At 47.3% G+C, this 25,559-nt stretch overlaps 8 protein-coding genes across 8 annotated transcripts; 3 read left to right on the top strand and 5 right to left on the bottom strand.

Moving 5' to 3' along the window:
• Positions 1-227: 227 nt before the first annotated feature.
• Positions 228-2,725, top strand: MCYG_05979 (MesA; the record flags this gene model as incomplete). The annotated part of the gene is made up of 3 exons (XM_002846064.1): positions 228-820; positions 922-985; positions 1,037-2,725. The coding sequence occupies 3 exons, from the start codon at positions 228-230 to the stop codon at positions 2,723-2,725; spliced, it is 2,346 nt and encodes a 781-aa protein (XP_002846110.1).
• A 979-nt stretch (positions 2,726-3,704) lies between these two features.
• MCYG_05978 (carboxylesterase family protein) lies at positions 3,705-5,515 on the top strand (the record flags this gene model as incomplete). The annotated part of the gene is made up of 4 exons (XM_002846063.1): positions 3,705-4,279; positions 4,341-4,581; positions 4,617-5,208; positions 5,277-5,515. 4 exons carry the CDS (start codon positions 3,705-3,707, stop codon positions 5,513-5,515), a joined length of 1,647 nt encoding a protein of 548 aa, XP_002846109.1.
• Positions 5,516-6,697: 1,182 nt separating this feature from the next.
• MCYG_05977 (60S ribosomal protein L30) lies at positions 6,698-7,459 on the top strand (the record flags this gene model as incomplete). The annotated part of the gene is made up of 4 exons (XM_002846062.1): positions 6,698-6,782; positions 6,848-6,952; positions 7,021-7,070; positions 7,358-7,459. The coding sequence occupies 4 exons, from the start codon at positions 6,713-6,715 to the stop codon at positions 7,451-7,453; spliced, it is 321 nt and encodes a 106-aa protein (XP_002846108.1).
• A 1,894-nt stretch (positions 7,460-9,353) lies between these two features.
• Positions 9,354-9,680, bottom strand: MCYG_05976 (uncharacterized protein; the record flags this gene model as incomplete). The annotated part of the gene is made up of 1 exon (XM_002846061.1): positions 9,354-9,680. One exon carries the CDS (start codon positions 9,678-9,680, stop codon positions 9,354-9,356), a length of 327 nt encoding a protein of 108 aa, XP_002846107.1.
• Positions 9,681-12,751: 3,071 nt separating this feature from the next.
• On the bottom strand, positions 12,752-13,228 carry MCYG_05975 (uncharacterized protein; the record flags this gene model as incomplete). The annotated part of the gene is made up of 2 exons (XM_002846060.1): positions 12,752-13,024; positions 13,064-13,228. 2 exons carry the CDS (start codon positions 13,226-13,228, stop codon positions 12,752-12,754), a joined length of 438 nt encoding a protein of 145 aa, XP_002846106.1.
• Positions 13,229-14,902: 1,674 nt separating this feature from the next.
• On the bottom strand, positions 14,903-16,569 carry MCYG_05974 (RNA binding protein; the record flags this gene model as incomplete). The annotated part of the gene is made up of 4 exons (XM_002846059.1): positions 14,903-15,845; positions 15,951-16,146; positions 16,230-16,386; positions 16,468-16,569. 4 exons carry the CDS (start codon positions 16,567-16,569, stop codon positions 14,903-14,905), a joined length of 1,398 nt encoding a protein of 465 aa, XP_002846105.1.
• Positions 16,570-19,703: 3,134 nt separating this feature from the next.
• MCYG_05973 (uncharacterized protein) lies at positions 19,704-21,190 on the bottom strand (the record flags this gene model as incomplete). Its single annotated transcript, XM_002846058.1, has 6 exons — positions 19,704-19,804; positions 19,968-20,186; positions 20,285-20,434; positions 20,522-20,678; positions 20,863-20,970; positions 21,143-21,190. The coding sequence occupies 6 exons, from the start codon at positions 21,188-21,190 to the stop codon at positions 19,704-19,706; spliced, it is 783 nt and encodes a 260-aa protein (XP_002846104.1).
• A 1,724-nt stretch (positions 21,191-22,914) lies between these two features.
• MCYG_05972 (pre-mRNA-splicing factor cwc22) lies at positions 22,915-25,209 on the bottom strand (the record flags this gene model as incomplete). The annotated part of the gene is made up of 1 exon (XM_002846057.1): positions 22,915-25,209. The coding sequence occupies one exon, from the start codon at positions 25,207-25,209 to the stop codon at positions 22,915-22,917; it is 2,295 nt and encodes a 764-aa protein (XP_002846103.1).
• Positions 25,210-25,559: the final 350 nt, after the last annotated feature.

Genomic DNA, 25,559 nt, shown 5'->3' with positions numbered 1-25,559 from the left:
GCTGCTCCCGGGGCTTCCCTGACGGCACCTTTCTTTCATACCTGATCTTCTGGTGGATGAATAGGGTACCATTTTCAGTTGCGCATTGCGTTGACAGCGAGGTATGTTACCGGATGTGTTATCAGGTATCAAGGTGATTGTGGTTACGTTAACTCCCTTGGTTAATTATAGAATGCGCTTTCTCATTTCTACTTCTGATTCTATAATTATATCTACGATCTTTAATCATGGCAAACTCATTGGCCCGACGGCCTTCTACGACTGGCTCTTCTCATGACCGCGGCACTTCATTCACCTCCATCCCACCATCGTCCATATCTCCGCATCAGTCTGTTGGAATTGGGTCTCGGAAGAATCGATCGCAGACTTCTCTCAGCCATAAGTCCATTGGAAGCTCTGGCGAATCATCACAGAGGCGATCTGTCCACTCATATGGCAGCTTCCAGAACCAGAAGCGGAGGTACAAATCTCAGTACCCCGCTGACTCCCCTGAGCCACATGTCGAGTACATTCTTGTGGCCTCTTTCGACGTAGATAGGGGGCCTATAATGGAACACCAGTATCCCAGCGCCATCAGTGGCGATGAGAGCATGTTGGCAGAACTTATGTTACCGGATCAAACACATGTACGCAGCCAGGACTGGACGATTTTCTTTTTACATAAGGATAGTGGTGGGCCCGAAGACGACGCCGAGTTTGGCGAAGATAAGGATACAGATGATGAACAAGATGGAGATAAACAACAAGATGATGTATCTCAAGAGTACGCTGGAGAAGAAGATGCAGGGAGTGCCGGTATAGATGATGAACCACCCCTGATGTATGTCCTGAATCTCGTGAATACGAAACAGGACACATCAGTCAAACGGTACGGTCGGGAACATTTTCAATTCTGACTATGGATTAATTCACTGACAAAAGTAGCGGTGCGACGGTAAAAGCAATGGCAATATGCACGAGGCACTCATTTCTTCACATATATAAAGTTTGTTTTCTACCCCCAACTAACCTTGATGTCTGCTAATAGAAACCATAGCCATTACTTCTACTTGCCTTGGAAGATTATTTCAAACACCCTTTCCCGGAGACGCTAGCCAAGCTATATGATTCTCTCAATGCAATGGACCTTTCATTAATGCCTTGTCTCTCATACCTTGAGCGACATATACTCCAATCAACAGAAACAAAGGACCTCTTCGTGGAAAAGTTCGAGAGGATGATAAAGCAGCGGCTTGCAGACGAACGTGCCGAGCTTGAACGCCAGGGTATTGACCCTCAAAAGGCCGGACCTCCATCACGATACACCGTACCCCGCGATACCCATGAGTTTGAATCTAAGATTGTTTATAATGATATTGCAATCCCAGTCAAAGTTCCCACTGCTATTTCTCCGGAAACGGTGGGTGACTTCTCTCTGGTTAAACTGATACAAACATTCGCTGGTCCCCATGCGGCTTCCCCACAACCATTCGCTTTACACCCTCATCTCACTAGCAGTGGGCCTTTTACTCATCCCATAATTGTTCTGGTGAACGCACTACTCACTCAGAAACGGGTTATATTCCTAGGGCATAACCGGCCATCTGGGGAGGTTGCGGAAGCTGTCCTTGCAACCTGTGCACTCGCTTCGGGGGGCACGCTACGAGGTTTCACTCGTCACGCATTCCCATACACAGACTTGACAAAGATTGATGAACTTATCAAAGTGCCCGGCTTTGTAGCTGGTGTCACTAACCCGACATTCGCTAACCACCATGAGTGGTGGGACCTTCTTTGTGACCTTCCCAGTGGAAGAATGAAGATCAGCAACCGCGTTGAGGCAGCTCCAGTGACAGAAGGGATGCAGTACTTTCAACCACAAAATCAGAACTCCTCATCATCTATACTCGGTAGCTCATCTGCCCCTCCCGACCTTACCGGCGACGTACAGTTCATGGATGATATTCTCAAGAGTATTGCTTCCAGGCACAGTGAGGGTGTCATCCGAGCAAAATGGCGCGCCTACATCAATAAATTCACGAGAATATCTGCTGCCTTTGAAGAAATCGTCTATGGGGCGACAGCTCTTGACATCGTGGCGCCAGAAGAACCACCTCCAGACTCGTCTCCTATGCGTGAACGGCCCGGAGAATCGAGCCTACGCGGACACGGATACGTTTGGGTTGATGAGGCCACTAAACAGCGTGAACTTGCTGCCTGGGTGCCGCGAATTGAAGGCTGGAGAAATACCCGGTCATACTACTACTTTATCCAAGATACCGCAGTTATGCATCTTGCAGGAAAACCATTGAAGGGACTTGACGTCCAACATCATCACGATCGACTTCGCACACTGAAGCTCAGTGAGGCAGAGGCGAAAGCAGTATACATTGCATTCTCGAAATCTATAAAAGATTATAATTCCGTTTGCCAACTTCTTTCAGTTATACCCGAAACCCAGGCGGGTCTCTTCTATCTCTCCATGGGACTCTTCCACAATGACTCAACCGTGCGCGATGCTACAGTGGAACTGCTTGATCGAATATCAGCACACGAAGCTGGTCGGCATTTCTGGGCTCAGCTCAGTAGGTTTGCGAGGCTAGCCTACTATAGAAATAAACGTGATAAAGAAAGAGAGGCTACTAGCCCCCTTTCTCCCTTTGACGAACCTGCATCGCAGAGCCTCGTCGGTGTGGCCGTTAGCCATACTTCAACTGGAACCAAAAAGGGGGTTCGGCGGAGTTAAAGAGACTGGCCTAATCAACTGTCCTCTACTCCCAAGCATATGAAGCATATAATTTCTCCATCTTGTTGCATCTATAATTCCTCCGAAGCTCTGGCATTCCCTATTTCTAGCTATAGCTAGCCCAACCTGTCATGTATTTATGAGCCTACGTCTTTACCCCCTTTGAATCACGATTTGCTATTTGTATATCTCATACTAACATATTATGCAAGCTTACCTTTGCTTGACCCGACATATCTCCGTACTAGTTCCACGGGTTTAATTAGCAGTTTTCTGGAAAATTTGTCAGGCTTCTAGGATTTTTTGACGCCGCACCATCCACGCCAGGCCGCACCTAAAACCCCTATATTCCATCATTAATTAATAACCTGACAAGTCTATCCCGTACAATCTTTGCTCCAGAAGCCATCAGCTTGAACATACTTTAACATAGCTATTACTCTCACAGCTTCACCGTCAGAGGTTTAAAGAACTTTTAGCTAGTAAGAGAAGGGCTTTTATTGATTGTATATACTATGTATAGCTTAAAAAAAAGTAAGCTTCTTTTACTTATTTTATAATATTACACTTGTAATATTGGTAAAATGGCCCAGTTTGATATTTGATGGGTAGTTACGAGATCTCCACCGAAGCACCGCTAACGATGATGAATAAGGCCAATGGCAGTCACTTTCTAAAGTGGAATATTTGCCATCAACATGGAAAATCCCGATCCAATAGCCAATCAAGGGCTTTATATATGCCTATTTATAGGAGAATACAGTACAAAAAAGGCTGTACAGATCAATTATGAGAGAGAGGCAGTGGCTTAACTAGATCTCATATCGGTTGAATCTCAAAATTGGGCCATTTTCTCTTACATGGCAACGATACCCTGGGGTTGATAACCACCAATAGAGACCTCATAAAGGAGTTTTATCGCCTCTAATATGGCTCCCGATTCCCCCGACAGCTCCCTGTTACCGCTGCCATACCGGACATGTTTCTATTAACCGCCGGCGTTCAGGCTTTCCTCGCCTTCTGGGGTTTACTTCCCTTCCCGGATTTGCTTGCGGTTCCAGCACTTTGCACTACTGATTCTGCGGTTCCCGAACTCTTTCCAACTGTGGACTTGGGATACGCCGTCCATAAACCTACATATATCAACCGTACTGCTTCGGGCGTGGCAGTTGCAAAATATAACAATATTCGTTTCGCCTATCCTCCGGTAGGCGACCTTCGTTTCCGCAAGCCCAAGACACCTCCTCCACGAGCAATTGGTGTTCAAGATGGCAGCCAGTATTCTTCTACCGAGTGTGTTTACTCTACGTACCCATCGGCTCCAGTCTCTGACTTAAATAATATTCGGGGTCAAGAGGACTGCTTGTTCCTAAATGTGCACGTTCCAGAGGGCATCAAAGAAGGAGACAAGGTTCCCGTAATCCACTGGATCTTTGGGGGCTCATATTCCTTTGGCAGCAAAGATGCTGGAGATGGCGCGATTAGCCCGGAGGGATTGTTCGATACTTTTAATCAAAGCCATGAGAAGTTCATCTTCGTTATAAGTAACTACCGGTAAGTCACTCTACAAGCCCCTTTACCGGCAACTGGTTCTCTCCTAACTACTACTATACAGGCTAGGCCTTTATGGATGGATGTCTAGCCCGGATGAAGATATGGCCGCAAATGCTGGGCTGCACGATAGCTTTGCTGGGCTACAGTGGACGAAACAATATATATCTAGGTTTGGCGGTGACCCTGAAAGAATCACTGCTGCTGGGCAAAGTGCTGGAGGAGGTATAATCACTTTGATGCTGACCGCTTATGGTGGCGCTGGCGAGCTTCCTTTTTCCCAGGTAACGTCCGTCATCAAATATGTATCTGCTCTAGACTCTAATATTACTAAAACTAGGCTATGGTGCTCTCTCCGGATTTGATGCCTCGGAGAGACGTAGCTTCCCAAAGACAAAGCGTTTATAACGAAGTTTTAACGGCCGCTAACTGTACTAACCTTGCCTGTCTAAGGGCCGCTCCACCTGAGGTTCTTAAAATAGCTAACCATCGTCTGATAATTGAGACACCCGTAGGGCCCGGGGAAATGTGTTTTGGCCCTGGCATAGGCTTCGCACCTTATGTGGACGGAGATATTGTTCCAGAATCACCTATAATACTCCTTGAGCAGGGTAAATACCACAACGAAGTTCAAAGAGTCATTACTGGAAATACCCTTTTGGAAGGGAAGGGTATGGCTATAGATAGTGACATGCCCGGGGGGTTCCCTGAACTGGTTCGAATGTACTTCCCTACTGCAAGTGACAAGACAATTCGCCGCATTAGGGAGCTATTCCCCTTCCCGGAAAATAATCCGAAACGCCTTGCCTGGGACTGGATCACCTCTGTCGTATTTGCATGCAATGCTGTGAGTGTTGCAAGCGCGTATGGGGATAATGGATATCGATTTGTGATGAGTATTCCACCCGGAACCCATGGCCTAGATTTACGATGTAAGTCAGAGGCCCATCATTTCCATCTATTGAGACCTCACTAGGTAACTAATGCCTCTCTCGGCCAGACTTCTTTTTCGTGAATAATAAGACCACACCAGTTGTGAATTATAACATTGCCCAACAATCTCAGGCATATCTTCACCAATTCCTCTATGGGGAGCCCATCTGGTCAGCATATAGCACGCAATTCCGTATTATGGATATTGTTGAAAATGGATTCCAATTTAAAGCCGATCCTTGGATAGTGAACGAAGTTTGTCCGGCATTGGTTGACATTATTAAAGATCCTAAAAATGGTAACTAGCTGGCAATTTTAAATGGAACCCCATTTTCATCCTGTATCATACTTAACTCTTAGGTAGTGTTTAGACCTGCACCTGATGAAGAAGAATAATGTTCAGCAGCTACGGTATCACGTTCTTATCACATACTTCGATTTTGCATCTACAATAATGCTTCATTATTTCAACACATCTCTCTAACCCTAACCCTAACCCTTTTATTATATTGCCTATAAGGATAACATTCGAGTAAGGAACTATTCACTTATCTGCTGATGAGTAGTCAATTGTCCCCAGTTTAGTTCCTTGATTGGTAGGGTTTAACTGATCATTTAAATATCTTGTATTCTATCAAGCATTATGCTTGCTCAGGGATGAACATTCACTCTCGATGTTCGCCGAGTGAACGAATTTGAGAGCTGCTGGAGATGGAGGCTGATAGGCACTAGTCGGTACCACGGGGAATGCTGCCAGCTCGTCATACTTCATTGGCCTAACTTCCACATTCCGTCTGAATGAACGCGCCAGTTGAAGACCAGTATATCGGGCTATACTTTGTAGGATGCCTATGCTATCTGGGATCACGAGCATTAAACGTTTCCTGGCCTGTTTAATGCCAATGAATCCCGCGGTTGAAACCTAGCGAGGTGACTTCATGACCCTGGGACTTGACCATGATTCATCGTCGCAATACCGGGTATAATTCCCTCCCGCCTAGTTCTGTTCCCCTCGGAGCAGCACGGTCATAATCCTCCGTAGCTAGCACATCCACCGACCAAGCTACAAGGAGTCTTGTGACAGCGAAGACGCAAGAAATGGGCTATTTTGTCTGATTTGTCTGAATACTGACAAGTAGAAGTAGAATGTTTCTGCGTCAAAGCAACTTCGGAAGAAGGCTAGCAGTATGTAACTATAGAATGGTCAGGTTTTTGGCCGCGAAATCGGCTGTTACAGCTGTTGAGGATGATGCCTGGATAACTAGACAGGAATTATTCTTCATGATAGAAACTTGCTTATATAATAACAAGGCCAAGTCTCATTCACGTGACTATTAGCCATAACAGGATGATTAGTCATCGTACACACTCGCTAAATTTGTTCACATTTTTTTCCACAACGAATATTTTATATTTCTTGTTCTTTCTTTTTGACCGACCAGCCAGCCTTCAGATTGACCATCCTATCTTCCCAACCAGGACAAATACCAGACATCCTTCACAATGGCCAAGACCAAGAAGACCACTGATACCCTCTCCTCGCGCCTTGCGCTTGTGATGAAGTCCGGAAAGGGTACGTATTATGAGTCCGGAACAAGTGCCAGGATTTCCATATCTAACGATAATCAATTCTTCCAGTCACTATGGGATCCAAGTCTACCCTCAAGACCCTCCGCTCTGGCAAGGCCAAGCTTATCCTCATTGCTGGAAACTGCCCACCTCTACGCAAGTCCGAGCTCGAGTGTAAGTCGCGTTGGACCAATATTTGATACGGCGGTTAAGGAGCATATGGACTAATTGATTGCATGTAGACTATGCTATGCTCGCCAAGGTCCCAGTCCACCATTTCCACGGAAACAACGTAAGTGCCAATAACTGCCTGTCCTGAAAAAAATCCTGGAAAAGACAAGTACTCCATGCGGCAATCGTCGAGTGATGTGCATGGGGGAAAAGCAAGACAGCTCTATCTCCTCCATTTGCTCTGCGAAGAAGTTACACGAGGACACTTAGTGGACTATTTGTGTGACTTTGGAGAGTAGTAGTTGCTCTGAGAAGGGATTTCCCTCCACATATTATAACGTGTGCTGGGATATTGCTGGAGAGCTTTGACCGTTGGCTAACTGGTTGAACCATTTGTTTCGTATACAGATTGAGCTCGGAACTGCCTGTGGTAAGCTCTTCCGCTGCTCTACCATGGCCATCCTCGACGCTGGTGACTCCGATATCTTGACCCGTGAGGCATAAATGTGCGGCCATTCATGTTTCGGTGAAAAAAAAATTGCAAATGTACAACGCGCATCCCCCTCACGCCCGGTCGGGCTTTAAGGGAGGAAGGGATCTACTGGCGAAGTTCGGTGTGCGTACGTAGCTGCCTTGTGTCAGGGAGCTTCGTCAGCTACTCTGCCTCTTTTCATGCAGCCTGCTGTGTATTAGTAGAGCCGAGAAAGAAAACGAAAAAAAGTTATGCAAGCTTAACGTCGCAACCACCTGGCTGGCAGACCACGCGCCTTTCGAGGAGGCTGTCATCATTTTTTTTAATTGTAGCTCCGGCTTTGGGTCATTCAAGCAAGGGGTATGAGGTTATGATTATGATTATATTTAGATGCCAATCAACGGTTTCCATAAGCGATCAGCTGATCATGTCATCTTCTCCTCCTTCGTAACGGAGCAACGAACACACAACAACAACAAACGGGGGATGCCGCAGAGACATCTTTAGCGTGTAGACTTGCCCGAATCTGGCCAACGCATCGTATCCTTGAGCTTCCGCATAGTAACATGTTGCTCAAACAAGAGGATCGGGCTAATGCAGGCGGCTGACAAAGAGAAGGCAATGCTATGTAAGAGAGAGTGTGAAAGAGTCATCTGTACACGAAGTGACGAGACCGCTACTGTGATCATCTGCACTCTTATCACAGAATGTTCCTTTTTTTGTTTCAAGGCCGACAAGGCGACGAACCGGCCACAGGATGATAATTGGGGAGGATGAATGCAACCAAGGATTGACGAAAATGAGAAAGGGGGAAGAAGAGGCTGCCTGCATATGCTGTACCACGATCAAGCATATTCGCCCGTATGGAGTATACTCGACCGACAAACACGGCCGCCTAAGCACTTTCGACAGCTAAATCAACAAACAGGGGATGGCTATTCCATTTCGTTGCCTCGGAGAGGTGGTTTCAAGGCTGAAATTGCTCTCTTCAGCTTGTTCACCAAGCTCGTTAGTGCCAGCGCCCTGCAAAGCCCCAGCTAGACAGAACAGGCATATGGACTCTCTCAGCCCATCCTCCAATATACTACTCCGTACTAAGGCTGGCTACCCGGAGGTGACCGGCTGGATCCTTCTTTTTTTTTTTTTTTCAATCTCGCTCTGACACACTGTTGCCCAAACGCCCTTGGTTAGTTCGTTACGGAAAATAGACGGAGATCCTAACAGCCTCATCCTAGCCTGGACCTGGGCCTGGCTCTTGTCCACCCGTTGAAAAAGGGCTGGAAAAGGCGACGCCACACTTTGAAGCAAGATAACTGGGTCCCTTCCGAGGAAATATTTTCCGTTCCTGGTATGGGGGGAAAGAAGGATAATAACTCCATTGCCGAGTTAGCTTCTTTTTCCATCTTTTTCATACATATCAAAACAAGGGGACATTTTGACAGACGTTGCTTTGCTCGCATCGCATCGCTTGTCGAACGCGTGGGTTTTATTAATAAACATTCATCTCGCCAGGAACCCGACATTTGGTGGTTACTTTGTCAATTCCCTGGCTTCTTCCTTTTTTTTTTGTTGAACAAAAGTCATGGCCAAGGTCTAGTCGTCCGTGGGGAGGAAGAAGTGGCGCTGGACTCCAAGATATCGTATTCAGGCAGCTAGGGCGCCCGTTTGGCTTGTCAGGCAAAAAAAAAACCTGCTTTTGCATCGTGTATTCGTGTATAGTTCTTTTTTCTGTTGGATCGATAGTTGTCTTTCGCTAATTCTTTTTGGGTTCTTGTTCCTGCGGCGATAATGGCTGGTTCCTGGGGCGTTGGGAGACGATAAGAAAAAAACGAATCTAACTAGTTGGACATGAAATTTACATCCGCACTGGCCATGGCTGGTGTGTCATGAAAAAAAGAAACGCGGGCCATTTATTGATTGATTGATTAATGATCAATCGCCCGAGGCCGAAGAAGCGAGAAGAGATGCAACTGCATGAATGGGGACAGCAGGAATCGGGGGCCGAGCTGGGTATTTTGGATACTCTCGAGACCATGTCGGAAGAAGCCAGTTCCTATTTTTATGACATGACAAGAATACAACGAGCATGCATCTTCGCCTTGCTTGCCCATGTCTTTGCCATGTCTTTGCCCAGTCTGCTGCCCAGGCTGTTGCCTGTCTGTTACCATGCCTGTTGCCGCCCTCAATGGTATGCATGACATCCAACCTTAAAAAGAAATAAGATGGGGGCACCCGTGAAGAAGACGGGTTGGAGTACATGTTGCATGGCGGGTGGGAGAGATGGAGAATGCGGCAGAGGGTTTTGCTCGGATGAGTTGGCAAGTAAATATAACATCAGATGGGCGGAGTAGTTTTAGCCCCCCGCATATGTATCTCCAGAGCATATTTAAATTTATATACACAAGTCAAGTACATACATGGCATGGCAACCTCCAGTCCAACTCCAGAGTTTGAGATGCATTTACAGGTGAACAGCAGCCGAACTCTATGGTACGGGGAACCTGGGATGTCCCATCCGATCGTACATACTCCAGTCCTTGCTCGTTTGCGACGGAACCATCAAGAGGGCCAAAATAACCCGGGACAAACCACCCGCTTTAAGGATCTGATCTGCAGACATCGATCGCCTCCGAAGCACAGGCAAGCCCTTAACCCCCTCGAGTAAGGATAAAACCGATATCAGTTCCTTGCCATCTTCTCCATACAACGGAGTACATAGTATGTATTCCGTGAAAAAGACGGCATGAAGAAGTCCACGTGAACCGGGGTTTGATATCCATCCATCCCCCATGCTTCGTTGGCCAGGCGAGGTTGAGAAGTAGCCCATCCAGTCCAAATCACCATTTTTCGCCGTGTAAGTTACTGTATGGTACATCTTTATGGTGAAGATGCCTCTTGAGGTGCCCTGCATCGTGATTCTGCACTGCACTCCATACTCCCACATATGTTAGTGCCGAGATAGTAACACATATATGTGTGTGCCTAATCTATAATCTGTCGATCATCAAGGCCACGGTCCGTCTCCCGTCGATGATTCTGTCCCCTCCATCGTCGATGTTTTCTTTCGCCTTGGTCGTTATCCAGCCGGCAATTGAAAGAGGATCGCAGTTGATAACAGCGATAGATTGCATCCTTTGCCCCAGATAGGCAATAGTGCTCTTCCGGCCCGAGCGAACTAACGGGTCAAAAAGAAATAAAAAGGAAGTATAAGCCAAAAAAAAAACAAAAGAAAGTCGATAGATATCGATAGTCAGAACGATCTGAGGAGGGGAGGGGAGAGGAACATCTCGCACTCTCTGCGAAGGGCGCGGACATGGTCCTATCAACTTCCTCCTATTCTACGGAGTACCTTTCGGCGAGTCATGAAGTAAGAAATAGTTACATAGGATAACGTCACAGTGCATGGGAAGACGATAAGCTGGTGGTATTTTTTTTTTTTGGATATTTTTCTCGCCTAGATATTACATAGTAATATTATTGTTTTGCAGCAGCGCAGGGGGAGGGCCGCGGCATGGGTGCATGCTTGCACGTATGCACCCTATATATAATATGTGTTTATATACGTTGTTAATGCATGGTCAGATTTAATCGTAGCCGCGATCTCCCTTGAGATGCATGGCGCATAATACACGGCATGGTATAACCATCATTACCTCCGTGGCTATAGACCCAGACGGCGTTCCTCCGATGGTTCAGAGGGAGGATGAAAATAAGTCGATAGTTTCAAATGTTAAGCGCAGGATCGATGATGTGAACCAGCTGACGTTCTTATCGAGGTGAGCGTCGCCCGTTTCCCACTCCCCCTTTTTCAAGTACTTGTAATGTATGGATAACTAAGAGATAGACCCTGATGCCTGATCTGTCCGTCGGACCGGGGAACAAGGCCCGCCAGGCCGTTTCATCCACATGTCTGGGTTTATTGATTTTCTCTGCTCCCTTTCAGCCGGGAGCAGAAGAGGCAAACGCTCTTCTCTGTGTGTGTATCTACGTGTAGTACTCTGCATGCATAGATAGCTTCGGTTAGAGACAGCGCCTGTCAAACTCCTTACAGAGCATGTCCATGTCATGTCGACCTGTCGCGGACAGTGGCGAGGGGACGGAGTACTTACATGTCCAGTATCAAGCCCGACACATGCATCAGACAGACAGACAGACAACGACACGCATAGTGTTTAGCTGCTTCACATTGCATGCCCGAGCTTGGTAGGCCAAAAAGCAGATCACTTCACCTTCTAGGCATCACACCGAGTTATTGAACCATACATAGTACGGAGTTACCAACAGCCCAACAACCAGGCCCAATGGGAGTTTGTTCTGATCGTTCTACTTGCTAAAAAAAAGGGTTCCTGTATTCGGAACAACTAACATACATGTATACTGCTCCGTACATGAAAAATAAAAAAGCCACTATTCGTCCTTTTTACTGTCGGACATGGTCGTCCACGTCCCGGATCGACTCAGCCATCACATACGAGAAGAAGAACATGCAGATGATCCAGACTCGACAACCATGAGACTTTGAACAGCAGGAAAAAAAACACTATGAAAAAGAGCTGCCTGGCTAAACCATCCGACCAGAGCTTGCCGTGACTCGCTCCAGGCTTCTCCCTATTATACTCTCTTCAAGTATATACAACCTGGCAGTGGATTTGCCTGTCTAGACGCTACCATGTCCCTTTCAAGGCTTCTTCCCGTTACTATAGTACATAGTACATCTCGAAATCCAAGTTGAAACCAAATTTGCCTTTTTGTTTGGCCCTTTTTCTTGTTCTCTTTGCTTTTTTTTTTCCCTTGCCCTGCGAGAAGTGGCTCAGCTTGCCGTCTCGTCTTGGGGTTTATACTTTTCTTTTTCTTTTTTTTTCTTTTTTTCTTTTGCTTTTTTCAAATATCTACAAGCCTGGCCTTGGACTAAATCAAACCAGATGAGCGAGACGGAGCAGCAGCAGATAGAGAGAAAAAGCAAGTATCTTTTTTTTTTTAAAAAAAGAAGAAGGCCAAAAAATCATCCCTACGGCGCACGGTGGAGGAAATCACAAAAGGTCCCCTTCCCCCCTTTGGTATTTTCTTTTTCCGCAGCTTTTCATCCTCCGCCTCGGAGATGGCGCTTTATTTTTGATATATAAATATCTTGCCCTTCCCAGACCTCTCTCTGGTTTTCCCTTTCTCTTTTTCTTGTTTACAACACTTTGCTACAACAGAGTTGAACTTGACTCTGCGCTGGCCGACAAACAAACAAACCACTCAGCATATGCTCCGGCATACCCAACACATCACCATGTCTTCCTCAACTCTCCCTCGCCAGGCACCCAGCACCTCCACGCCTGGCCTCTCTACTCCATGCCATTCCAGCTATCCCACTTTCGACACGGTCCGATGCTCCAGATGTCAACTCTCTTTGAACTCTCCAGGCTCGAAGTCAGTCCAATTTGGTGTAAATTGCTACTACTGCAACCGATGCGCCTCCATGGTCGGATTCCACCGATGAAGAGGCCAGTCCAAGTGGAAGGTGAAAAGATAAGCCCCATTTGAAGAGTAACAGGGGGACTACACACTACAGAACATACCATATACCATCTCGAGATAAAATACGGACAGGAATTCTCCTATAGGAGATTATATAGATTACGGAGCATACCATTTACCATCTCGAGATATTGGTGGGCGGGGATCTCTTCATAGGGAGATTTCATACCTGGAGCCATACCATTTACCATCTCGAGATAGAAGTTGTTGGAGCTTTCTTCATGGGAGATTTCATACATTTCAACCTTATCGACAATAGCACTCGAATGAGGTATATATAACATCCTCTATACAAATGGATGATAACGTCGACGACTGAACCAACTCACCTACTGTCCACGAGAGTCGACGAACCGCGATCCAGGCCAAGTTTCATCGGAGAGAAACGAGCTTCTACCACCACACACATGCAGTGAGAATCACAGTGGATATCCCTCCCTCTATGGAGCATTACGCAAATGTCATGGGTCTATTGGCGGATTACCAACAACCGCCACATCTACATACATATATTTCACCACTATTTGCTTCGTTTCTCTTAAACAAGCTTGAAACGGCCTCGATCCCAGTATATCGGAAACAATAGGAAAGGCGGGGTGGCCAGTTGCCACTCAGCCCACCATCCCATCATGATGGTGTTCTTGCGGTGTCCCAAATAGCAAAAAAGATGGAGAAAACGGCCCATTCACCCCAATATCTGGCATTTCTATATTCCCCTTTTCTCATCCATCGCCCCCTCACATATTTCGCTTTGTCGATTTATGCAAATATCTATCTATGTCATTACCTGCTGCTGGCAGCTCGGCATCAACCTTTATCACTACGCCTAGCCTTTATAAAGTTAGCTAATCCACACCTAATCTGCATCTCTCAATCATAATTTATCCCATCTCCTGTCCCGTCTTACAGCCTATCATGTATATTCGGTGAAAGGTACCCGGGTCGCCTGGTCCAGTCGCCTCCAGACAATACCACACACATCGTCATGTATATACACCTTGCACTCTTTAAAGCTGTTACGATGGACCGGTCTGGCTCCGTCTTCAGTACCGGGTTGAACCCATCTAGATGTGTCTGAAACTCTGATAGAGAGAGTATCTAGACGCATCGACACGGGAGGTTACAGTTGCCGGAAATTGTTACTTCATATAGATCACCAAGCTGGAGGGTAGTACCATAGTAATGTACCATACATATCAAGCTGTCAATATTTGCCCCTTTCGCCTGTCGCTTGCCAACTCTTAACTTCATTCTGCTTTTATTTTCTTCTCACTCTTTAACGGCGAGCTTGGCTCCGAGGTGGAAATCATGTGATATTGGCAACCTCCATTACTCCTACATAGAAAAAAACTGACAAAAAAGCTGAACAGTAAAGCAAAGAGACAGAGGAAAAGGGCCAAACGCCATGCTTCCAAGGAGATGATGATAAACTTGCAGGAAAATGGTTCATAAGAAAGTCGATGGTCGGCGTAATCAAGATGAGGGATAAAAAAGGGAAACATTGGACAAAAAAAGATGCATGACAACGACGTAGCAGAGAACCGCAAACCCAAGTGTGAAACGAGAAAAATATCCGCATAATATAATATACCCCATAAAGCAGAATACTTCCTCCAGAAAAAGGCGACTTCAACTCACCCGGTTACACTACTGTTGCGGGTGCCGTGGATTCCAGTGCGTTTCTCCATATCAGAGTCCACGGAATCACAGGCACATCAACCCAGCATGGAGGGCCATCCGTCTCCACAGGTCATCTTTTTGATATAAAGGATATTTATGATGGGGAGTATCTGATCTGATATACGAGATGGCGATTACAGGTGCAATGCAAGAGTGCGTTGGGAGAGTTCATCTACTTGAGCCAGTCAGTATATATGTTCGGAACTCGGTGTAGGTTTAGGAAAGGCTGATACTATGAATATCAAATTCATTCTATCCATAAGATTGAAGGATTGGTACTAACCTCCCTTGACGTCTGCGGCTGGAATCTTTGGCACAACGCAGGAGCCATTGACAACTAATGGCTCAGTGCTATTCTTACGGGAACTGCTCCTTTCGCTCTTCGGTTCCGCCTCGTCACTCGTCGATGTAGGTGTTACTGCTGTTAGCGACGGGGATGGTGTTGCGCTTGCGGACCTATGCCCTTCCTTGGGCAGAGTTTCAGAAGTCATTATCGGATGAGGCATGTTGTTTTTTTCATGCCTTGCGGTGCCGGCACGTTCGGCTGCAGGGGCAATCGGCACAACATGCTTTGCCATGCCGTTTCTATTGACGTTGAAATTGTGTCCGTTGCCGTTGCCGTGCGCTGTCCCCAAACTCCCACCCCGCTCCCTATCGAAACGAACTCGTATCCGCGAGCCCCTGAATATGGAATTGTCAAACAGCGCAATAGCTCGTTTGGCTTCTTCTTTATTTCGGAAGGCCATTATAGCGCAGGTCCGGGTGCTGCCGCCGATCTTTCGGTCGAATACATCGCATCGTTCGATAACCCCTGCAGCGCGCAGGTACTCCTTCAGGAGCTGTGGAGTCGTTTCATGGTTGAGGTTGTGGATGAAAATGTTTCGTGAAATTGGGGCACCATACTCGTGGTTCATGCCAGAGGCGACGCCTACCGGGCCGGAGACGCTATGTCGATGTGGGAAGAAGCTTGGGTAGGCCTGGATACAGCCATTCGTCGCCATGTATCGGGGCTGGCCGAACTGGTACGAATCAAACGATGACGGATAGAATGTAGGATGGGGAATAAAGAAGGCATTCTCTCCGGGAAAGACGAAGGGGACGTGGTACCCGACTGACTCCGGGAATTGAACATATTGTGGATGGCAGGCGTTCGGCAAGGGCGCCATGTATGGTGGGTGTTGATGGTCTGGTGGCTGAGTAAATGTTGGTGATGTGGGCATACTGGTTCCCGGTTATCTGGGTTAGCCAACTGGGCATTGCATTTATAATTTTATTTTATTCTATTTTCAATGATGAACCACTCAGCTGGAGATGGCCTGGACTTACTCCTGGCTGGGAACGCATGTCGGGCTCGTCCCCATGGCGGCTGAAGTAACCGGAGGGGCAGAGAATCCTGAACCAAACGCCATTCCGCCGAGCGAAGGGCTCTTCGTTGGCCCTGCTATCGGGCTCGTCGGCTCGCTGGCTAGTGATAGCGTCACTGTGAGGCTATGTCCGTTCCACCCATTTGTCGACAGCCGGTCTGTGAGCTTCGGTCAGCATGGAGAAACGCAAGCTCTAATACCCTTCCGATTATGAAGAGATGGCACTGTTTTTTCAACGTACTATACGTGCGCCACGCTTCGTCCTCATTCTTTACGATGATCTGACCCAAGCCCGTCGGATGGCCGTGACAATCATCGTACACCACAGCTTGGCGGATGTGCAATGCAGTCTGGCGAACAAAGTCTTTCAACTCCTGCCAGCGGCATTGCGGTGGAATCTATACCATAAATACCATTAGATGCATGCTCATCCAAGACCACAGACGATTTTGACGCTTCAAAGAGAACAGGTCACTCACCCCTTGAAGGAAGACGACGTATTCATCCTCAAGAGATCGAGGGCTCCGATCTTTCCCATCCTTCTGCCGTGGCGAGAGAGGCATCACTCCACCGGATTTCATCTTGCTCTCACTTCTTTCAGGGCGGTCTTATATCAGGCTTCCAAGTCACAGAGCGTCTTCTCTTGAGGCTTGCGTTCTTCCGTTAACCCCCGGATTCTTCCACGAAGTAAGCCGTTTCCTTGTGCTCGACTACAAAATTCTTTTATCTCCAAGTTTGCCCCGTCGACCCTCGTCACTCCTTGGCCAGACTACCTTTTCCCGGGATAGACAGATTAAAAATATCTAAGCCGCAACCGCTTCCGGCGGTATAGGTTGCAAGATGAACAAAGAGATCGAACTATGCGGGGAAGATCGCAGCTTGTTTCTCCGGTCAAAAGTATCCTCTCGCACAAGGCGTCTGCTCCCTTGCTTCTCTCTAGAAAAACAAGAAGAGTGGATATGTTAAGGGAAAAAACAGGCTGGCTTATTGTTGTTATCGAGCGTACGCAACTTACTTCCCGAGGGTTGAATCTGAGAGGGGCTCGAGTGGCTCGGAATTCCAGGGAGGCTAGGTTTAAATCTTCCTGTTTTTTTTGTTTTTTTGTGTGTTCAAGTCGTACTAGATCTCAGGGAAGAGCCAGAGAAGTGGGTATATATTTCATATATAAAAGATACTCAAGTCAGAATGGACGAAGTCGGTTTGGTCAAGCACGGTTTTGCGCTAGCTAGGGCGACGGTATAGAAGGAAAGGAGAGAATATAAGGCTATATATATTGAATGCCAGGATCACCCGGTGAAGTGAATGGAAGTAAGAAAAATAGAATCTTGTTGTACCTGTGAAAGCACACAGAAAGAAAATGCGATTGTAATAATATTCAAGGGAGAGAGAGAAAGGAGGAAGATATCGGGATAGGGGCTCTGGCTTCATAAGAAGGGAAGCATGAGCTTGACAAATATTAAGTAGTCCAAAGCATTTAAGATAAAAAGACGACTGGGATGTCCAAGAGCTGGGGACGATGATGAAGATTTAAAAAAAAAAAAAAGAATAAAAATATAAACGAAAAAGCGAGAGAGAGAATGAGAAGTCATAGTTAAAAAAAAGTAAGCCTCATGTATGGAGTTGTATATGCAAGTCTTCAAATAATGATTCTACTATGTAACAAGAACAAGGGATGTAATATTACCTACCTTCTACCCTTTCCCCCCATACTTTTGTATGGACCAAGTAAGGATTAATCTAATGGACTATGGCGCTGTCAGTTCGAAAGGAACCAAAATAGGGCCTGCTATAATAACTAATATTTACCCTGTGTATCCCACCAACTGGGCTGGAATCAAAGTTATTGGATGGGAAGAGCGGGAGATTGGAGAAAGGCAAAGTTGGTTTTGATCGAAAATTACATACGAGCCAGCTGATTTTGCACCATGAAGATAGATGGGCAGGCGGCGGCGCCCTTTTTTTCGGGCCTTTTTTTTTTTTTTTTCTTTTCTTCTTTTCTGCATCCCATTTAACATGCTTTCTTTTTTCTTCTTTTGGTTTCTTCTTCCTCGGGTAACCAAATAGAAGTCGACGCAGGCTGAGGTCCGATCTCTGCAAGCCTCCCGCAGGATAGGATGGGTTCAAGGTAAGGCTGCTGCTTTTTAGCAGAATACGAGTCCTGGATATATGTATGATTTAAGAGTCAGATGTGTGAGGTCAGATCAGAATGGGAAAATCTAACATTTGAGATTCGAAGTGCGCACGCTTGTTGCTCGCTGATTCTATAGTTCGAATGGACGGGGTAGGTAACTCTGTAAACCGCATAATCTCAAAAAAAGCAGGTAGAAGAGGAACAATCGTAATCCAGTCCATCGGCGCATGGATCGCGAATGCGACCAACGATGCAGATATAGGCAAGAAAGTATATGCATATACTGGTCAACTAGCTCCCTCTTGAAGCTGCCAGGGTCTTCGCTTCTTGCACGAACTACTTAGTTCAGTTTAGCCTCCTTATACATACACGCATGTACTATGTACATATTCTGTGTATATGCTCTGCACAGACAGACTCAGGAGGAAAGAGCATGCAACTGCGCTTCGTCTTGAGTAACTGTGTTAGTGTTGGCTAAGCAAGTTCCTCCTGCGGCCGCCCCCTCCTCCCGTCAAAGTCAAGGAAAAAAAAGCGAGTGAGGCCCAAGGCTGATACGATACGATTTGCCTCCCTGCCCCAGACGGGGGAGAAAAGGAGTGGATGAGAGCGAACCGTTTCGGCGATGGGGCAAATACCTCTCTGTTGACACCCGTGATGATGTGCTGTTCCCCATGGCGCGGGTAAGATGAATAATGCAAAGCATATATACATACCTATCCGTACGGAGTATTCAGGCCAACTAGCCGTTCATGCTCCCGGCAAGGAAATAAGTCAATCGACTATCCCACGCACATACATAGCATAGGGCCCTTGTCGATAACTAGTAAACTAGTACGTGCGTGCCGCAGAAGTGGAGAGCTTGAATAAGGGGCATATTTCAACTTTGGACGAGACAGGTCAACCACGCCTCATCTGGATTGCTGATATGAGGGGTCAGAATTCTATACCGAGTCGTGTCGTCAACCTAGGTTTCTTTTTTACCTCCACCTTCTTCTTCCCTTTCCTCGTCTTCCTGGCTTACTCCATATAAAATTGCTGCGTATTTTCCTGGGGATGTATATGTCGGTACGTATGTAAGCATGTGTGTATTTTATCTAGGCCTCTCCCAGTCGAAAAGCAAACGTTAAAGTCACCCAGAACCCTGGCCTGCTAACAGGGATTGGACGAGCTTGGTCACTCAGAAAAGCAAAGAAAAGGCTATCTTCCCCCAAGCTTCCGTTGGCACGTAGGACAGAGGAGCCCATTTCTGGCAGCTCTAAGTGGCCAACACCGTCTTACGGGGGAATAAGACGAGGAAAATGTCTTGAGTGGGTGGACATCAATTCCCGGGACAACAGCTTTTGGACAAGAGGACAAGGAAAGAAGAAGGGTAGAAAGCTGGTCCCAGGGACCTCGACCGTCATCCGTCAGCCACGAGTGGAGCAAGAGATACTATGTACGCACTAGACAATGATCAGTAGTCTGGATTCTGCGACCATCTTGTCGCGCAGACAGGGTGATCAGCCGCCTACCCTTGCCTCTGCAGGAGTTGACGATTGTGTGCGGGATGTGTGCTTGAGCATCGGGCGCCAGCAAGGGCCCCATCTACGCCACAGATGGGGCCTTGTCAGGGTCCAGTTCTTCACCAACTGTTGCAAACGGCCCCCCTCTCCTTCCTGTCTCTCTTTGCTCCGGTACAGCTCTGGCTGTGAGTGTGTTGAGTATGTGTTAGTCGATGTGGGTTGAGCGTGAAAAAGGGAGAAGTTGGACGTTGTCGTTCGTCCGCCAAGACCGATAGTTTTTTTGGCCAAAAGAAGGAAAAAGAGAAAAGAAAAAAAGAAAAGAAAAGGGAGAGCGACGGCTAGTAACCGCCACCGTAGATCGACCTCAGGTCTCTATCAACCGTCGACACCGAACCAGCAGCAGCAACACCAGCAGCGGCTCTTGAGACACGGTGATAGGCTCTGTTAGATGCCGACGGGCTGTGTGTCTGTCTTGCTGCCTGTCTGCCGCTGTGACGGTTTCCTCTGGACGGCCCATGTCGCGGAGAGAGAAGAATTAATTCATCCAGCACAAGTGGACGAGAGGCTGGTGGCACAGTCGACAATGAGCTAGCATTGTGGTCTGTACAAGTCTCAGCCGAGATTTCCCTTGCTCTCGTTGGTTTCTAGTACTCGGTTGCACACCTGTTGGAGGTTGAGATACTCTCTCCGTCACGAGAAGAGACACAGCTACGCGCCCACCGTGGACAAGGCCCCAGCTCGCCCCCAATATGCTGGCTTTTTTCTTTTCTTTTCGGGCGATTTCGAGGCCGAGTATGGAGTACAACGGCTTATCTCACTTCTCAGTGGTTGAAGGCCATCGTCAGCAAGCCGCATTTGGGGCGGATGGGAGATAAGAGAGACGGTTATAATACCCCGTACCTGTTGGCTGATTGCAACGAGAAGGCATCTTCCTTCCGCAGGCATCGGTTGCAGGCTCTGTGATGCCCGACATGCATACGGGAAGCACAGCTCTTTTCTTCTTCCTTATACTATACTTTACTTGCTCTCGCATAGAAACGGTGTGCTTCCTTTTTTTCTGTTTTACACCAAGGTGGTAAGTTATTGGCCTGTCGAGGGACTCATCCGCCTGTTACCACGGAGTATATACCACCAGCAGAGGGAAGGGCTACTGCTGGGGATGTGCCAAATTTTTTTCCGGTCGTTCGCTCTATATCCGGCAATATGAATATGTTCCGGGTATTTACTCAATTGGTTGTTACCTTAAACAGGTTGTCAAAAGGGTAGACGCACACAGCATTGCAGAAAGCCGTGCGTTTCACGCCAGCTTTCTCATGTTCGCCATCATCATCTATATGTCGATAACCAGCCTGATCCCGTTGCCGATCGCAGATATTAGGCTGCATATTGATGATTCTGAGACTGGCTATGATATTATGTTGCAGCATACCACGGCATTCGCCACTATTTTTGTAGAGGCGTTCATTTTATCTTATTATGCAGTACGTATTGCACAACTGGCTGCAATAACGAAGTCCCTACCTTGAATCCCAAAACAAGCGCCGCCAAACTACTGGCGAACCATTCCATGGTTCTTTTTCCTGCACTACTTTAATTACTTGCATCAAATATAGGTAGGACTTGCCTAACGTACATACCACCTGTTCCACGTGCGAACCGCGGTCGACAACGCACTGCTTGGAGAGGGCTGCGTATAACTTCATTACTGGAGAGCGGAGGTCAAGCTCGCTCGATGGATAGTGAAGCGACCCTGGAGAAGCTGTCATATCATCCGCTGCGAGTTCCCCTCCCGGCCATTAGCTGAATGAATCATATGAGAAAGATGTCACTAGAGGACGGGTGCTCGCAGACCTGTTGTGTTCTGGATAGGCAGTAAGGAAGGTGATTAGTCTTATCTACTATGGGCAACTTCCTCCATAATTACCGGCTTATGGACATTATTTCAAAATTGAATTCGGGCTGCTTGTTTCCGCCTTGACCAATTATATCTGGTCAGAGGTAAAGAGGTTGATTATTTCACTGCCTTGGTATAGATGTCTCGACTACAATTCATGTATGTATGTACATAAATCTACCATGGCTTTACTAAACATCCTTTAACATTTTTACCATTAGCAAATAACAATCCCGATGGGCCATCCCCCAGAAGTTCCCCTCAATATGTGACTTTATTTTCCGTCCTGCTTTCCCCTTCCCAAGACGAAGTCTGGCTCCTGGCCTACGAGTCATCCTACCCACCATGACAACATCCTGCCTCCTGCCCGGACCTTTCTCCAGACAAGGATAGCATTCGGCATCCCCAACACAAGCAATCATACACATCCCCCTTCCCTCGGCGATGCCCGAGTACTCAGCTACTATTAACTCCCAATAGATAGACAGGCCAGGGCTGAAACTCGCCTCGTAAGCGACTGGATTTGAGGAGGGTTTGATACCTTATTCATATTTTTTCCTTTTCCTGCACGACATCTCGCATATTCTAGCTTGTTTTCATATATATCTGAAAATTTGACCCGAGGTGCAAAGAAACTTAAAAGATGTCGGGATGTTTTTCTCCTTTGGAATCGGTAACCGTGCATTGTTTTTTGAGGCTCACGCCGGCGAGGAGTTTGCTATACGGAGGGGTTTATGAATCACAGTAGTAAAGCTGTTTAGGATTGCTGGTCACAAGGGCCTCGGGACGACCATGGCTTCATCATGGGCTGTTCTTTTTGAAGATAGAGGACAACCTGGATATATCTATAGAGATAAAAAGGTGTGACCATAACGATAAAACGCTATATACTCCTAACTCGGACTCCTATACTATGACTCTTGATGGCATTTGACTTCCCGGTTTGATTGATATTAATTTACGTACTTTGTATACAGAAGTTATGCAGAATCAAATTCGCTAGCCAATAGGGGGAACAAGGTAAGTCACAATGATGAATGACGGGATAAGAAGCGGAAGACGATGGTAAAAGTACAGGAAATTGATGGTCACGCTTTGAAACGGCTCTCTTGGCTGATATCGATGGAGCTACAAGTAATCCGATGCACGAGCTCGGGCTGACGATGCCTCGGGTTGCCCATCATGGCTCCTGTATCTCCCACGACCACGTGGAGGTGGAGATCTTGATATCGACCTCGACCGTGATCCGGAAGTAGATGGTGCTCTTCGACTTGGTCGACCTCGTTGGGGAGATGGTGATCGTGATGAAGAAAAGCTGCGGCTGCGGTCTCGACGAGTTGTGCCACGTCTTGGAGGGGTAGGCGAGCGGGAAAAGCTGCGGCCCCTAGCTCTGGTGGTTCTACGGGGAGGGGGTGAAGGAGAGGGGGAGACAGAGCGTGACTCGCTTTCCCTCCGGCGGCGATACCGGGGAGGAGTAACTGAGCGAGAGCGAGAGCGTGAGTAAGAAAGTGAGCGTCGGGTGCGAGTGCGGGGTGTGGTGATGCAGATGCAGATGGGAGAGGGAGTACGAAGATGCACGCCTAGCTCGGCGCTGTGGAGGAGGGGTTGGTGATATCGATCTAGAGTAGCTTCTGCGGCGCCTCCGAGATGGGCTCCTAGATCTGCTTGATGGGGTGCGAGAGAGGGAGTACGACGCTGACCTTCCGCGGGCACTGCGACGGCCCCGGGATGGGGAACGAGAACGAGGTGACCGGTTGCGTGAACTGCGTGAGCTGTAGCTGGAGTAGGAGCTGACAGACTCAGAATCCGATTCAGGTGCTTTTATGGCGGGCACGGTTGGTTTGGGTATATTTTTAAGATGCTCACGCATGTCTTCGGTAAGAACGCCCATTCCAATACTGGTGAAGTAATTTATAGAGAAACGGGTGTTGCGAGGATTATCAGTCGGGAATATTCCGTCATAGCTAGGTAGGAGAACAGGGTCTTTGAGCCGTTCCTGTAGTTTGGTCATTCCAAGAACCTCAGCAAGGTCTTGGAAGAGAATCTTGATAAAGATACGGCTACTAGAGGTTGTCTCCTCTTCATTCAGGTGTATGATAGACAAGACGTGCCAGCCCAGAGCATCGGAACTGAGCATATGGCTGAAAAATCGGGCAATGTTCCGTAGCCTGTTCGTCTCGTATCTATGAATGGTATCGTAGTACGTAGAGAAGGCAGTTTCGAAAAGATCAGCCCATAATCTGTTGATTTTGGCGAATCGTTCACCGATTAAACCATAGAATTTGGAATAGGTGCGTTCCTGTGAACAACACTCTATGATCATGGATGGTAGCTCAGATTCCTTGCCAACAGGAAGGTTGATTTTCATCAGTTTGTGACAGCATTCTTCAAAGTCGATGCTGGACATGATTGTTAGGTAGATGGTTCGCCGTAGATTGACGAGATCGGTGTTGCTCTGGTCTTTGATGTCCATCTCTTTCTCTTCTTCATCCTCTTCTTCATCAGAGCTAGCTTCTGACTCGTCCTCATCTTCGTCATCACTTCCCTCTCCAAGAATCTCAGCCTTTAGCTTCTTGTAGGCCTCCTCGTGCTCTTCCCACTGGGCATCGAATTTAAAAATATTCAGCCCATCTTGAACGTTGATCTCATCATCCAGGCCAACGCGGTGTGTGATCTGATCTTCTTCCTCAACAAGATCAAGCTCTTCCTTAATGGCAGGGTTGTCCTTGAACTGATCCTTTCTGACTTGAAACAAGACCTCGATCATGTATTGTACACGTTTATCGATGTCTGCTTCGTGTAGAATGTGTCTGAACTGGTCAAACACAGCTAAAGCAATGGGGCCACTCATTTCTTCCAAATGTTGTCCAACTTCTCTTGTGAGCCCAACGGCAATCTCGACACTGTCATCGGTAGGTTTATGGAGCAGCAAAAGTAATATTTGAGCAGCAACCATCTCATGCACCACCTGCTGATTGCATAGATGCGCAATAAACGTAGTTGAGGATATGCAAACTGCTTTGTCGTTGCGCTTGAACGCCTTACGAAACTGCACGACCAATCGATGCAAGAGTAGCTCTCCGACCTGGGGTAGTTTTGTGTTCACGATGGCGGCCATGGCAGCATATATTGGAGTAAATGGCAAACTGGCAGCCTGGGCTTTCATGATACTACGGCAGAACAAGCCTCGACCACGAACTAAATTTTCACCAAACAGCTCCGGCACGATATGCTTGATATTCGAAACGTTGACCTTGTTGATCAACCCGTTAATCGACTTCTTCAGAGCCTCCCATGCCATACGTTGATATTCCTTGCTCGATTTATCGGTTATCTGAGCCTGGAGAGCCCGGAGTCTTGCAGGAGGTATATATGTACCTCCAGAGCGCATGGTCAGGAGCTTTTCATACTCAGCCTTTGCGGCTGCTTGTTTCTCCTCCTCTGTCAGGGGCTTGGAGGCAGCAGGCCTTTGAGGTCGGCGAAATCGCTCCGCCAACTCTTGTTCTCTCGCATCCGGTTCATGCTGGCCGTTCCCTGCTTCTGCTTGAGCTGGTGCACGACGGCGACGGTCTGGCGAAGGAGAACGCGAGGTAGGTGACCGTTTGCGAGGGACGGATGCGCGCGGCGAGTACGAAACACCTGGCGGCGGAGTTGGCAGACGGACTGCCGACTGCATTGCCATCGCGTCAGCCATCGCAAATGAGGTGGTGATGATGGGTGGTATTTTGGGCAAAAGCTCGTTGGTGCAAAGCAGCTTTTTGGAAGAACGATCACGTGATAGTAGTTTTTTCCGATAACAGCGAAGCTGGATTTCTCTCTAAGATGTGATTTATTCGCCGGGCAAGTCAATTTCTTTCTGATAGGATCAGAAGGGGAGTAGTGAAGGGAAGTAAGATACGGTTGAACCCGTATTCAAGCCGATACCATCTCACTTTACGTTAAAATCGTCTTCTTCTTTCAGAAATGGTTGGTTTTTTTTTTTTACAATTGCGGGTGCGGTCAAATCAACATAGCTAACAAGTGCTGCAGCTAGGCCAACTGTTT

Source organism: Microsporum canis, genomic scaffold (assembly GCF_000151145.1).
Source record: "Microsporum canis CBS 113480 supercont1.5 genomic scaffold, whole genome shotgun sequence".
In the NCBI taxonomy this organism is placed as follows: Eukaryota; Fungi; Ascomycota; class Eurotiomycetes; order Onygenales; family Arthrodermataceae; genus Microsporum; species Microsporum canis.
This window is presented reverse-complemented; position numbering and strand designations above follow the sequence as displayed.